This window comes from Pipra filicauda, unplaced genomic scaffold (genome assembly GCF_003945595.2).
Source record: "Pipra filicauda isolate LSUMZ 115617 unplaced genomic scaffold, ASM394559v2 scaffold208_size1342795_pilon, whole genome shotgun sequence".
NCBI lineage: Eukaryota > Metazoa > Chordata > Aves > Passeriformes > Pipridae > Pipra > Pipra filicauda.
Genome location: NW_024104319.1, coordinates 510,344 through 524,350, shown reverse-complemented (window position 1 = coordinate 524,350; position 14,007 = coordinate 510,344). Strand labels below are relative to the sequence as shown.

The 14,007-nt window shown below is 40.0% G+C and overlaps 1 protein-coding gene across 3 annotated transcripts in view; it reads left to right on the top strand.

Moving 5' to 3' along the window:
• The window catches only part of GNE (glucosamine (UDP-N-acetyl)-2-epimerase/N-acetylmannosamine kinase), a 32,645-nt gene extending 21,747 nt beyond the window's left edge, over positions 1-10,898 (top strand). For 2 of the 3 annotated variants that reach the window (XM_027745237.2, XM_027745236.2), the window contains exons 7-12: positions 1,435-1,645; positions 3,690-3,819; positions 5,645-5,866; positions 6,812-6,994; positions 7,581-7,697; positions 8,427-8,662. In XM_027745237.2, the coding sequence (XP_027601038.1) occupies positions 1,435-1,645; positions 3,690-3,819; positions 5,645-5,866; positions 6,812-6,994; positions 7,581-7,697; positions 8,427-8,662 (1,099 nt within the window). Of the gene's footprint in view, positions 1-1,434; positions 1,646-3,689; positions 3,820-5,644; positions 5,867-6,811; positions 6,995-7,580; positions 7,698-8,426 lie in introns of all 3 variants that reach the window. The other variant, XM_027745235.2, reaches the window with a different exon arrangement.
• The last annotated feature ends 3,109 nt before the right edge of the window (positions 10,899-14,007 follow it).

Genomic DNA, 14,007 nt, shown 5'->3' with positions numbered 1-14,007 from the left:
TATAAGAACCTACTAGAGAGCAGCTCTGCAGAGAAGCATCTGGGAGTCCTGGTGGATGTCAAGGTGACCATGAGCTGGCAGCATGTCCCTGCAGCCAAGAGGGCCAGTTGGATCATGGGGTGCACTGGAAAGTGTGGTCAGCAGGTCAAGGAAAGTGATGCTCCCTCTCTATTCAGCCCTAGTAAGGCCACATCTGGAGTGCTGTCTCCAGTGCTGGGCTCCTTGGTTCAAGAAAGACAAGGAGTTACTGGAGAGGTTCCAGCAGAAGGCCACAAAAATGATTAGGGGACTGGAGAATCTCTCTTATGAGGAGAGACTGTGGAAGCTGGGCCTGTCTGAAGAACAGAAGCCTGAGAAGGGATCTCATCAATACATACAGATATCTCAAAGGAGGTGTCAAGAGGATGGTACCAGACTCTTTTCAGTGGTGCCCAGCAACAGGATGAGGTGCAAAAGCCATAAACCAAAATACAGGTGTCACCTCAAAGTGAGGAAGAACTTCTTTACATTGAGGGTGGCAGAGCACTGGAACAGGCTGCCCAGGTAGGTCATGGAGTCTCCCTCTCTGGAGACATTAAAATCCCACCTAGATGTGTTACCTGCTCTAGGTCACCCTGCATTGGCATGGGGATTGGCCTAGATGATCTCCAGAGATCCCTTCCAGCCCTAACTGTTCTTTGATTCTGTGACACAGAGCTTCATAGCTGAATTGACTTCAGGCATGGTATGTAGAGAATCCTGATTGCAAGCTTCCAGGGAAGCTGCAGAATTATAGCAGTATGCTTTTCATTATCCTTCAGCCCTACAGTACTGACCCTCATTTCTTTAATGTATAAGTTCTTGTAAACTTCAGGAGAGTATATTTGTCCAAGTAAGGACAAGAATCAAAAGTATATTTCTTAAGAACCTAAATAGAGCAACAAAACTTAATTCTGTAATACCATATGTCTGACACCATGTATGATGATATTTTAGAAATGGATGTACATGTTGAAAGCTGACATGAATGTACAGTTTATTATTATGTAGTTGTCATCCGTGTGATAAGTACATCTTGGTTTGGGCCTGTAGCACATACATAAACTGTCCATAATTTTTATGTTGTTATTTTGCTTTATGATGTGGGTTCCTTCATCAGACTCTTAATTTTACAGGGGTTTTTGGCATCATTAACTTCCAGTTTTCTACGTTCCAGTTTTGTATTCCAAAATGGAGCTAGTGCCACACTTGCACAGTCTATTGTGTGATCTTCAGTATCACACTCTGCCATATCTTGTGGCAGCCTTGTGTAGTGTGAGCTGCAGTACTGCCATAGTAGCCAGAGCATAATTTTGTAATTACACAGTGTTACAGTCTTCTGTCATATAAAGAATTTTACAGATTGCAACGTTACTTCCAATTACATGGATTTTTTTTTTTTTATATGTATTACAGCTCAAAAATATATGGAGATGGTAATGCTGTTCCAAGGATCTTGAAGTTCCTTAAATCTATTGACCTCAAAGAACCGTTGCAAAAGAAATTCTGTTTTCCTCCTGTCAAAGATAATATCTCTCAGGATATTGACCATATTCTAGAGACACAGAGTGCTCTGGCTGTGGATCTAGGTGGAACAAATCTCCGAGTAGCAATTGTCAGTATGAAGGTAAATATTCAGTTGTATTTCTGGATATTCTGCAAACTCCATTGGCTTTTGTTGTTCTGTTCCTGCAGCGAGGATATGGGCTTATGATGCAAAAGAGCTCCAAAACAAAGTAGTCCTACTGACTTTTGTTGTTGAGGGATGAAGAAGATTTTTTTTTCCCTCATTTGTTGCACCTCTCCTAAAGTCTTAATGCAGTTTGCCTGCTCATTTGCTCTTCTAAGACTGAACCTAGCAAAGCCTGTTTGCTGTTGTGAGGTCATAGCTGCTGACTACATCAGTTAGATATAGTTACCCAGAGAGCAAAGTAAGATGCCTGCAGAAAGATGAAGGGCTATGTTAAGTGAGCTGATACAGTCCAGAATTTTTAAAAGACGTCTGACAGATCTTCGAAGTCTTAAAGACAACTTTTAAAAGTGTAATTCTTTTAGAAGTAAAATTGACACATTTTTCTGTCAACACAGCCTGGAAGAAAATGAATTTTAAAAAAATTCTGTCCACTTTGCAGGGTGTAGTTTGAGCTGGCATTTATGATAGTTGAAATGCTAGCAAATCAGAGTGAACAGGATCAGACTTTCATAATAAAATTTACATACCAGATGTAGACATTCAACAGCAAATGGCAGAATCTGAGATGTAATTCTCACAAATAACTGAGTTTTCAAAAATTCCTTTTAAAAGCTGTTTTGTCTTCTCATAATGTCTGCTGCAGCCTTGTCTTCCAAAACAACTTCCTCTGATTTCCCTCCCCTTCCAAAGTAAAAGCGAAGAGGAAACTAAACATAGAAAATCCACAAAATCTCTTGCTCATGTGATGCTGATGGTGGGACCTAATACTCAAAACCATTGACAGTTCTTTTGGCAACAGTGACTCAGCCATGTTTGTTACTCCTCTTTGCTTAGTTGCATTAATTTAGTGCAATTCACTCAGACACATTGTACATGGGATATAACAGGGAGAATAACATTATTAAGCTGTGTACCTTCTGCAGATCCCTGGCTTAGTCCTGCAAGATGAACATTTCTTTAAGATTAGTTTCTTATAGGCATGCATAATGAATACTTCTATTACCACTGCATGACTCCTAGGGTTAAAAATAACCCTTTCCTCCCGGATCCTCCCCACCCTGTCCAACATATTTACAAGGGCATGTAGTGACAGGACAAAGGGTAATGGCTTCAGACTGAGAGTGGGTTTAGATTAGATATTAGGAAAAAATTCTTTACTGTGAGAGTGGTGAGGCACTGGAAGAGGTTGCCCAGAGAAGCTGTGGCTGCCCCATCCCTGGGAGTGTTCAAGGCCAGGATGGATGGGGCTTTGAGCAGCCTGCCCTAGTGGAAGGTGTCCCTGCCCACAGCATGGAGCTTGGAGCTAGGTGAACTTTGAGGTCTCTTCCAACCCAAAACTGTTCTGTGATTCTATGATATATCACAGTAGAGGGTACTCCAGAAATATTACAAGTGACTCAGAAGTATAATTGCTTAGAAAAAAAGTTATTTCTGAAAGGATAGTAAATTTTGCCTTTAAATTTTTAGCATTTCTCTTTGGCTGACTCTCCACAGCGGTGTCTGTGACACCACACAAACCTTTTATGTAGTCAAACTGGAAATATTTTATTCTTAAAGCACTGCATTTTTTCTCTTCTTTATAGCAATTGCTACTCTTTTTTTTTTCTTTAACACTTTAGTGTTGAGCTTAAGTGTGTTGCTATATCACGGTTTATGCCCAACAACACTTCCTGTAGCTCTGGTGATATTTCCTTACACAAGCCATGTGTTCCTTAAAATGTGTATTTAATTTCAGACAGGGGAGGCTGATTACAGGAGTGGAATGTAATGCCTAATCCTGCAGACTTGTCCCCCAGAGTTGTCAGGAATCTTTCCTGTAGTCCCGAGATCTAAAGCATAGCATCTGTTTTGTTTTTTTAAAGAGATAAGTAATAGCTCTCTATCTTCAAATTGACCTGTAATTTAAATTAAGGAGACATTTCATCATTAAGTACATTTCTCTAAAAACAACATTTCTTTTGTTGTTTTTAATTTCTAGGGTGAAATAGTTAAGAAGTATACCCAGCTGAACCCTAAAACTTATGAAGACAGAATGGAATTAATTCTAAAGATGTGTGTAGAGGCTGCATCAGAGGCAGTAAATGTAAACTGCAGGATTTTGGGAGTAGGTAAGTTAACAAATACTAACTTTGTCTTTTCATCTAAGAATTAAATCACTACTCATTATTTTAAAACATCTTTCTAAAATGGATCTCTTGTATTTTAAGCTCTTGAATCATAAATTATATTAAACAAGCTTTTTAAAACGACTGTGAAAATGAGAAGCTGACTATAAAGACTGAGGTTTCTCCAGTTTGTAACAGCCATGAAAACAATCAGCTAAGTAAACTATATGTAAAATGTGTGGTACATAGCTTTTATGGATTTTGAGGCTCCCTGTTGTCTTGGAGTTGTGAATCAGATGAATATCAAAACAGCTCTTGAAACAACTGCAGCTGAGTCAAGTTTCTTCTGCCATCTGTAAGCCTTTCTTTAGGGCTAGGATCAACTGTGCAGCAGAGTCCTCAGTTATGCTAGGGCAGACTAAAATGGCTAGAATGTTAAGGAATAAATTTGCAGCTGACAGAGACAAAAGCAGCCTTTTTGCTGACTTCCAGTTTACTTGCACCTGCAGTAGGGTTCCACATTATACCAGACAGGTATAATACCTGTTTATACCAGACAGGACTTCTTCAGTTTAATGGTGACTGGGACGTTTGGCCTTACATGTTACAGTTATTTATGAGGGTGTTGATTAATGTGTCCTGAATTTTTAAGGAGGACATAGAATCTTCATTTTAGCTGAGAAATACTCTGTAGGAAAAGTAGTTTGTTCCAGACCAAAACTTAATTGAATCACACAAGAAAAGTTAATTTGAAGATGTTGTATTCTTTAAAAACCATGTTAAGAACACAAAGCCATAAGAAGAAATGTTAGATCTTCAAATTAGATCTCTCTTACAGCTTTAATGTTCGGTTCAGCTGCTTGTCTTAGAAGTTTTGTGGCTGCTTTCCGTTATAATGTTAACCCTGGCACCATCTGTAGAGAAATAGCACTACAATAAAATGTTCAAACTTCATTTCTAGAGCTAAATACCTCCATAATAATGCCCTGCTTTTCAAAGGTCCCAAGAGAGTCTATCAACTTTGGAAGCCTCTCTAGCTAGGGAAAACTGGTTTGGCTAATAGTGCCTGTTAGTAGACAAATCTCTGAACAGATTTGATTTTTCACAAAAACAGTGTATTTTTAAGTAGAAATCACTGGTCCAGTGATTCTTTTCCTGAATCTTTAGTCATCCTAGGATGACTAAATCCTGGTCATCCTAAGCCTTGAGAGTTACAGCAGACTTCAGGACATTAGTAATTTTTCAGGATTCGAATAATTTATTTTGTACAGTTTGCTAATATCTGTTTTGTACATGATTAACAAGAAACACAACTATTAAGTGATTTGCTGCAATCTTGCCTGAAGTAGGAACATTAATTCTTTGACTTAACATTAACCAATACCTATCTAGTCGGTCTTAAGGACACTTGGTGCATTGTGATTAGAGCAGTGGCATTCTACGAATTACTTCCTTTGCTTTAAGGGTAACTGAGCACTGAAACACACTGCCTGGAGAGGTTGTGGAGTCTTCTTCTCTGGAGATACTCAAAACCCACCCAGACACAATCCTGTGCAACCTGCTTTAGGTGAACCTGCTTTTGCAGAGGGGTTGGAGTAGATGATCTCTGGAGGTCCCTTCCAACCCCCCCCTTTCCATGATTCTGTACCTTTACATGTCAAAAGTTGCACTGCCAGTAATACTTAGGAAATTTTTACTCCATGCTCTGCTTCAAAGCCTAGTATTAGAAATGAAAATTCTTGTCATTACAAAAAGAAAAACAGGTCTTTTACTTAAGTATCACAGTGACTTTGTTTTGATTTTTCTCTCCTATGTTTCTGGGACTTAGGTATTTCCACAGGTGGACGTGTAAACCCCCGAGAAGGAATTGTGCTTCACTCTACAAAACTCATTCAGGAGTGGAGCTCTGTGGATCTCAGAACTCCAATATCTGACGCTCTGCACCTGCCAGTCTGGGTGGACAATGATGGAAACTGTGCTGCTCTAGCAGAGAGGAAATTTGGTCATGGAAAAGGAGTAGAAAATTTTGTAACGCTCATTACTGGTACAGGTGGGTGTGTTACAGTTCAATGAAACCCAAAGTCCAGTAGCATCACTTAGAGGCTCAGCTGATCTTAAAAATATAAACACTACCACTATGCCTAGAAGACCCTAATATTTTAGGTTCTTAAACCAAAAATCCTTTTGCTATTCTTATTTGTGTCTTTTAGGGTACTTTTTAATTTATTCAGGAAAATTAAACCTCTTCCATAGTTTAAGCTTCTTGATAAAAGAAATTCTGCCTGATACAGCTATGCAGGCAAGTAAGGAAAATCTAGGCAACTTTAGCTGGAATAATTTTGCATTTTTTCAGCTTTATAGCTTAATTCTCTTTAGAAATACAAGTCAGATCAGGAAATGTATCTAGAATATAAGCAACTAAATATGAGATATGATGCTTAGTATATCTCAAATGCAAATGTGGGGTAACTTTTCTCATTTGTTAAGTATATAGTCCTTTAGATGGTGGCAGTAATAACTAGCTGATCAATCCAGAGCCAGAGTTTGAGAAGGGGCAGCAGAGACCTGCAGGTTTTAGTGTCCTGGCTCTTTTGTCTCAATACAGCATTAAAACTTCTAAGAATTTTAAGGCCACCTGGAAGGACAGTTTTCTGCATAAAGAGCATGACTCACAAGCTTAAAAGATCTGGCATTGTTCAGTACCATCCATAGGCTTTTTAAGAAAAGATAAGCATTATATATAATTTTGATACATATATGAATAGGAGGGAGCTGTGAGCTTGCTTATTAGGTGTGTCAAATGGAGAAGAGTTCTTTTAGTAACCAGTAATTTTTGATTTCCAGTGTAGATCATCACTGATGCAAATTATTTTATCTTGTCTGTATTAGAATAAGGAAATATCAGTCCTGCAGAACTGGGGCCTTTAAAAACTGTTGTGGGGTGGGGCGGTTGTTTGTCTTTTTTCTAACCACAGAAGTTTTCATACCTTTGCAGGAATCGGAGGTGGAATCATTCATCAGCATGAACTGATCCATGGCAGTTCTTTCTGTGCTGCTGAGCTTGGGCATATTGTCGTATCTTTAGATGGACCAGAGTGCCTGTGTGGTAGCCAAGGATGTATAGAAGCATATGCCTCAGGAATAGCATTACAGAGGGAAGCCAAGAAACTCCATGATGGTATCTATTTAGTTTATTTTTGAAAACACAATTACTGAAATGCAGTATAGGAAGAAATTTTTAAAGGTAGACCTGCCTTCTTTTTCTACGAGGAAACAAGAGTAGGTGTGCTGGTAAACCTGTTATAGTACAAATATTTTTCAGTGGCAAAGAACATTTGGAATCACTGGTGTCAGAATTACCAGAAGCACACAGTAGAGTTTAGACTCTCCTTCTTAACCATGCTGTAAGGTAATCTGACAGACATTCTGTGGATGTTTGGTTTCACAGTGATTGTCTTTCAGAAATAGCTTCTCAGTCTTAAATAAGTTTGAGAACATTTATATTTTATTAACTTTTGGGCCTGACAAGACTAGTGAATTACCACACTATAACTGTTTGAGTTTGATTCCCTGCTTCTGCAAGTAGTTTCCTGAATAATATGGGTATGATTACTTTGGCTAAACTCAGGGTTATGCAGATTGTTCAGGATTCATTATGCAAGTAAAAGAGCTGTAAAGACTTTAATTGCCTGGTTTTTCACCGTCTCTTTCTTGACTTGCCACATCACCATGTTTTGCTCTCGGCTTTCTCTCCTCCTTTTCAGATGATCTGCTTTTAGTAGAAGGAATGTCAATGAAGAAGGAGGAGATTGTTAGTGCTGCACATCTTATTCAAGCAGCTAAGCTTGGGAATACAAAAGCAGAGAGCATTCTCAGAACAGGTAAGAACGTAGCCTAAAGGGTGGAACACTCCCATGATTATATTTTTGGGGATACAGAAATAGTAGTGCACTGCAACACTACAAACACATTCTACACATTGAGGAACACCCTATATTAAAATTACTAACAGTCATGAAACTTCAAGTATAAATGTTGGAGGAAATGTCAGCAGAAGTGTATATTCATGGTATCTGTTCCAATAAACAAGATTAAAAGCTTCTGCAAAGATCAGTTTAAAAAAAAGGAAAGCATCAACATTCTCGTATTGGAAAATTTGGGGACGCTTCATTGTAGGAAAGTGAATGGCTAGTCTGAGCTAGCAGAGACAATTTATGTATTACTTTACACAAGATATTTTACTGTTTTACTAGCTTTAAACAGACTCCTCTGCCTCATATGTAGTGATAACACTTAAGATAGTAGAGAGTAATGCTTTCCTGTTTTTGCTTTGCTTACAAGCGTGATGAATGTATCATTTTGTATTTCACGTCCATATAATTGATTAATGCATTATTGTGCAAAAAAAAAAAAAGGCCTTTTTTTTTTTGTCCTTTTACTTAATTAATGGCAAACTGATATTGTCTGATAATATAAACCCAAAACCCTGCCCTGTGGAACAGAACACTTTCCTGACAAGTGTTATTTCCTGCTTACAGACCTATTTCAACTACAGATGCCAGAACTGCTTTGAGTATTATACTTAATTTCTTTTTACTTTTTCTTTTCAGCTGGGACTGCATTAGGCCTTGGAGTTGTGAACGTTCTACACACCGTGAACCCCTCTCTTGTGATCCTTTCTGGAGTTCTAGCTAACCACTATGTTAATGCTGTCAAAGACGTGATAAATCGACAGGCTTTGTCCTCTGTTAAAACTGTAGATGTGGTGGTCTCAAATCTAGCAGATCCTGCTCTTCTTGGAGCTGCTAGCCTGGTACTGGATTATACTACACGTAGAATATACTAGGTACCTGGAATAATCATAGAAATGGACTGTTCAGATTCCTAATGGGTGGAGGGAATACTTTGCCCCAAATTTTTCTTTGATGAGAGCAGCTAATGAATCAGAGTAGTGTTCTGAGTAGTTAGTGACCACTTCAGCATTTCCTAATAGAAGTATTATCTTTTTGTAGTTTTCCTAAACTTCATCTGACTTCATAGGAAGTGATGTGCAATTCTGTTTTTTTTAAGCACTTCTGTTGGTAAGCCTATACGTTACTTTTGAGTGTAGCTGAATTATTTGTAAGCATCTCTTGATGTATGGTGGGGATTACGTGTATGGTGTGTAAAATTATAGGTAACACTTGGGGATCCATATCTCATTTCCCACCTATGTGAAATGAGACGTTTACGAGCTTTTCAGGCTTCCACCCACAAAGTGAATGTGATGTAGTCACCAATAGCAGGTAGTAATTTCAGTGGGTGGAAACGAGGGAAGCAGCCTATACAATAAAAAATGGCTACACCTCGAAATTGTGGTTCATGACGGACTTGGTAGAGGCAACCAAGTCTTTTTTACATCATCTCTAAAGGGCAGAGTCCCATTTTAGAAGCTTTGCATATGAAAGAAAAAGACAACAGTCTAGTTAGCATACAGCCTGCAGAGCAGTGCAAACAAACTCATAAGTTAGCATCTTTGTCTTCTGGCTATGGCCAACAGTTAATTGTTTGAATTTTATTCCTTGGGGATTTCTCAAGGGACTTAATCTACTACTTTGTCTGCCAAATTAGCACAGAGGGGGGACTGCTTATTCTTTGGTAGCAAGTTAGCTGAAATTCAGCCACGTGGCACATCTGAAGATAAAGACTACCTTTCAGGAAAACTCTTCCACTGCAGAGTGACAGGGTGTATCCCTTCACCCATTCTGGTGGCTGCAGGTACACTGTTCCTGTCCTGCATTCACCATCAGCTTTTAGGATGAAAAGTCAAATCTGACCCTCATCCTCACCCTCAGGCCTGGGAAGAAAGTATGTCAAATACCAATGAAGACTTGCCTAAGTAAACTGTGTTTTATATTTCTTTGGTCCTTTGTGATATATAGATCCAGCTAGTTTTTTAGCACACTTTCAAGATACTGGAGAAACTGAAAAACCAACCTGTCTCTCAGAAAGATAGCTGTGGAGGAACAGTCATAAGACTGCCCTCTGTCCTGCATTTAATGGTCTGTTTTGACACCTAACTCAACCACTGATATTCTCAGAAGTCCAATAATGTGTTAGTACATGGGAATATGCAACCGGACATGCCTATCTCGTATTGGCCTTTTTAGCCACCAGCACACCTGCAACAAACGTGGGTAGAGCCCTTCCCAAATCTTCATTCGCGAAGCCCAGCCGTGATGATGACATGGGAATAAAAGGGGCTATTTCCACACTTGAACTTCTTCTCCAACCAAAATGAAACAACCTTCTGCAACCATTACCCGCTGCTATACAATTATCTTGGACTGAATAGCTCTTATTGTCTTCACTTCATCCTCTCTTCCACAAGGAATGCTCACTGAGAACTCGCATCTTCAGAGCAGATTGCAGAACCACCACCACCTTCCTGATGTCTAGGAACAATTGTGCAGCCTCTAGACCATAGTTTTTCTCAAAATCAGCAAATATTGGTTCTTAACTATTTTCAACGTTTTAGTAGGCTTTATGTCACCAGGGATTTTTAGTTCCTTTTCCTGCGTGTCTTGGTTTACTTAGTGATTCTCACTAACTTCAATACCATTAAGTCTGTCAGCATTTCTCTACAGTGAGAGTAGCTCAGATCAGGAGTAACAGCACTGAGGTTCTGACAGTGAGGAGGCCTGTCATTTGATCTTTCCATCCTCTAGCATCACAAGGGATACCTGGGTGGAATGCCTTGCTACAACTGGGACCAGGCTTTTGCTTTCCAGACCCTCTGAAGCTCTGTATTTTTGATATCTCAAACTCCAGATGTTTTTCCCTAGCAGCTGAAAGGAGGGTGCAGGCACAGAAAAAACACAAGAGAATAAAACTCATTGGAAAAATTTTACTCTAAACACCTTTAACATCTATTCCTGTTTAAAAAAAGGTTCTTAAAATGCTTTTGAAAATGTTTTTTCTGTCAGCTGGCTGAGAACCTGCTGCATATGTACACGCGGTGCAGAAGTCCTTGCAGTTTCTCCCTAAGAAGTTTGTGTGTTTATAAAATCAGAAAGAATAAAAAATCGTATTTAATAGCATAATAGTGATTTTGTTTCTCCTTCCTTCCCTGTTCAGAAGCCTTCCTTGCTCTTCAGGTACTTTAATGTGGTCCAGAGTTTTCATGGACACTACCTGTATCCAATCCCAGAGGGAGCAAACATCAGCTGTTCACAGAACATCTGCAGTATTGTGCTTACCTGATGCTGGCCCTAGAGCAGCTCCCTTAGAGCAGCCCATATCATGAAGATCATGAGCTCCAGTGAGGAGCTGGACCAGACTTTATATGCTGGAAAAAAAGTGGGGGAGTGAAAGCCCTCCTTCCCCAGCTATTGTCAGTGTTTCAGAGCGTAAAGCAGCAATGCATTCTCATTATCTGCACTGGCAGCATCTGCTTATACAACCTGTTGTGTAGAGGCTGGTTTTGCAGTGTCTCTGGTAAGTGCATGTGGTATTTTAACTGCTGAAGCCTAAGCAGGAATGCCACTGTCCAGCCCTCTAAAGAGAATTGCATATGACATCAACAGCTTGGGTAGAAGATCCCTCATGAACATGGATGTTTATAATCAGCATTACATAGGCAAGCAGCAGCAGCAGAGTGCCAAAAGGTTGGAAAGTGAATTAAAACTGGAGTTCTTAGTGTTGTAACGTGTAATTCATGTAGCCAATATAAGACCTCGTTCCTATCCCATGTTGCTCCTCGTCCTTGCAGCTGGTGGAAAACAACTGGTTTGTCCACAACAGCTCTGCCTAACCACAGAAACCCATCCAGCCAGGACTCAGAATCATGAGGAGGCCAGTTCAGCTGTCTTTTGAGAGATGATTGCTGATGGTTTGCAAACCATATAGCTAATCCATAACAGCATGAAGGCTTGAATTTTTTTGTCTCCTGACCAGCAAGTTTAGTTATTCAGTATTTTTGAGTCTTTGATCTGTCATCCAGCCACTTGGAATCAACAAATGCCTCAGTTTTCCGGTGGTCCTGAAGCACTGTCCTTCCTCCATTTAATTGTAACAAAATTGTCAGAAACTCGTAAGTATTATCAACTGAGGCAATGGCAATTTTGTATCACCAAAACCCATCACAGAGAGTAAGATGCAGACACAATTTATACTCTGATTCAGAGAAATCTGATCACTGTGTCCCTTTCAAATGCCATGGAGAGGTTACAGGCAGTAAGTGTTAAACCCCTGGACTGTACACCCCTTGGACCATTCCAGATAATTGTGTTTGTATTAGAACAACTGTTCTGCAGAGGAACAAGCTTGCCCATGACAGCTACTACTGAAGGAATCCTCTTTGGCAAAGACAACAGACACCCATCTCATCCATTCTGAAATACAAGCCAGTAATCTATATGTTTCCCTCTCACTGAGCTGCTCAGAAACAAACACAGCACCAAGAAACGGGCAAGCCACACCACATTGTTTTATGGCTACTTAAAACTTACCCACGTTCCACAGGCTCAGAGGACGAATGCACAGCGCTGTTGTTTTCAGGCTCCCTGCTTTCTAATGAACCCATGACCTCTCCATCCCCCTTCTTCACAAATGCTCATTGTAATTTCAGACTGCCTAGCTGCTGGCTGCCACCTGATTACAAGCTAAACAAAGCAAGTTCTATACCAGGATGTTGCAGGAGTATGCAGCTTCTCTCTCAATGCTGCATGAGATCTTTGCAGATTTGAAGGATTGGAAGTGTCCAGGTTTTCTTCCAGTTTTCACAGACTGACTCAATTTTCTATGGAGATAAGCAGCAACTGTGGGAAACTAAAGCCAGTAAAAAGAGGGATGAGTGTGCTCAGTTAGGCCAGAGTTAGCACAGAATTGTCACATGAAGTCACAAAACAAAGTGACAGATGCTGACCTCTGAAGAAAACAAGTCAATGTTCAGAAAAACAGACAAGGGCTTTGATTTGCCCAAATAAACCCTGAGTATTCTTCTGCTCACTGTGACAAGGTCTAAGTATCCAAAATAACTCTCAGACACAGAAAACATCCAGACCCCAGGAGTGCCGAGTGTAGTTCTGAGCTCCCCCAAGAGAGACACACACTGAACAGTTCAACAAAAAGCAACTAGAGCATTTCTCCTGTGAGGAAAGGCTGAGAGAGGTGGGACTGTCCAGCCTGGAAACAAGAAGGCTCAGGGGGATCTTACCAATGTACATAAATATCTGAAGGGAGGGTGCAAAGAGCACAAAATCAGGCTCTTTTCAGTGGTGCCCAGTGACAGGACGAGAGGCAACAGGCACAGACTGAAATGCAAGTTCCTCCTGAACATCAGGAAACACTTTTTTGCTATAAGGGTGACCAAGCACTAGCACAGGTTGCCCAGAGAAATGATGGAGTTTTGCTTCTTGGAGATCTTCAGCAGCTGTCTGGACATGGTCCTGGGCAACAGGCTCTAGGTGGTTCTGCTTGAGCAGAGGGGTTGAACCAGACGATCTCCAGAGGTCCCTTCCAACCACAGCCAGCCTGTGATTCTGTAACAGCACTGATAAAGGAGACAGTGAGCTAGCATACTTGAATGTAAAATTAAGGCAGAAAAGGTAATCTACAAAATCTCAGCACAAGAGCTAGAGGAAGTAACCCAAACCCACAGAGCTGCCTTTTAAGTGTTCCAGCTAGACGAAATACATAAAAAAACTGCAAAGATATTCTTAGCCTCTGGAAACCCGGCTTATAAAATACTCCTTTAATATTGCTGTAATATTGCTTTGGCCTTGGATTTGAGTCTTTGCCTATTTTCTTGGATTGCAGCTCAAAGACATGCCTATAGCCAGATAAAATGTCCTGTAAGACAGGGCAATGTGATGATCAATAAATTCCATAATTAAGTGTGCAGAAACCTCTCTAATATATTCATTTTTCAAATCCAACTAAATTCATATTAACACTTTTAAGACTCTGAATTTCACATAATGGAGTTTTCTTTATTAGATTATCAATTCATTTAGAAAGCCGTTGTTTTTAGAGCCTTGGAGTCAGCAGAAAAAAGGAAGTTTTCAGTCAAGGTGCCAGCATTAGTCAAGGCTAGCAGTGGACTTGCTCTGTGTTTCAGTCCTATTAGACTCACCTGTGATATCCGTGCGCAGTTCAGAAAATATCTTCCTGCTTTAATATATTCCATGGAATCATCAAGCTTCCAGACCT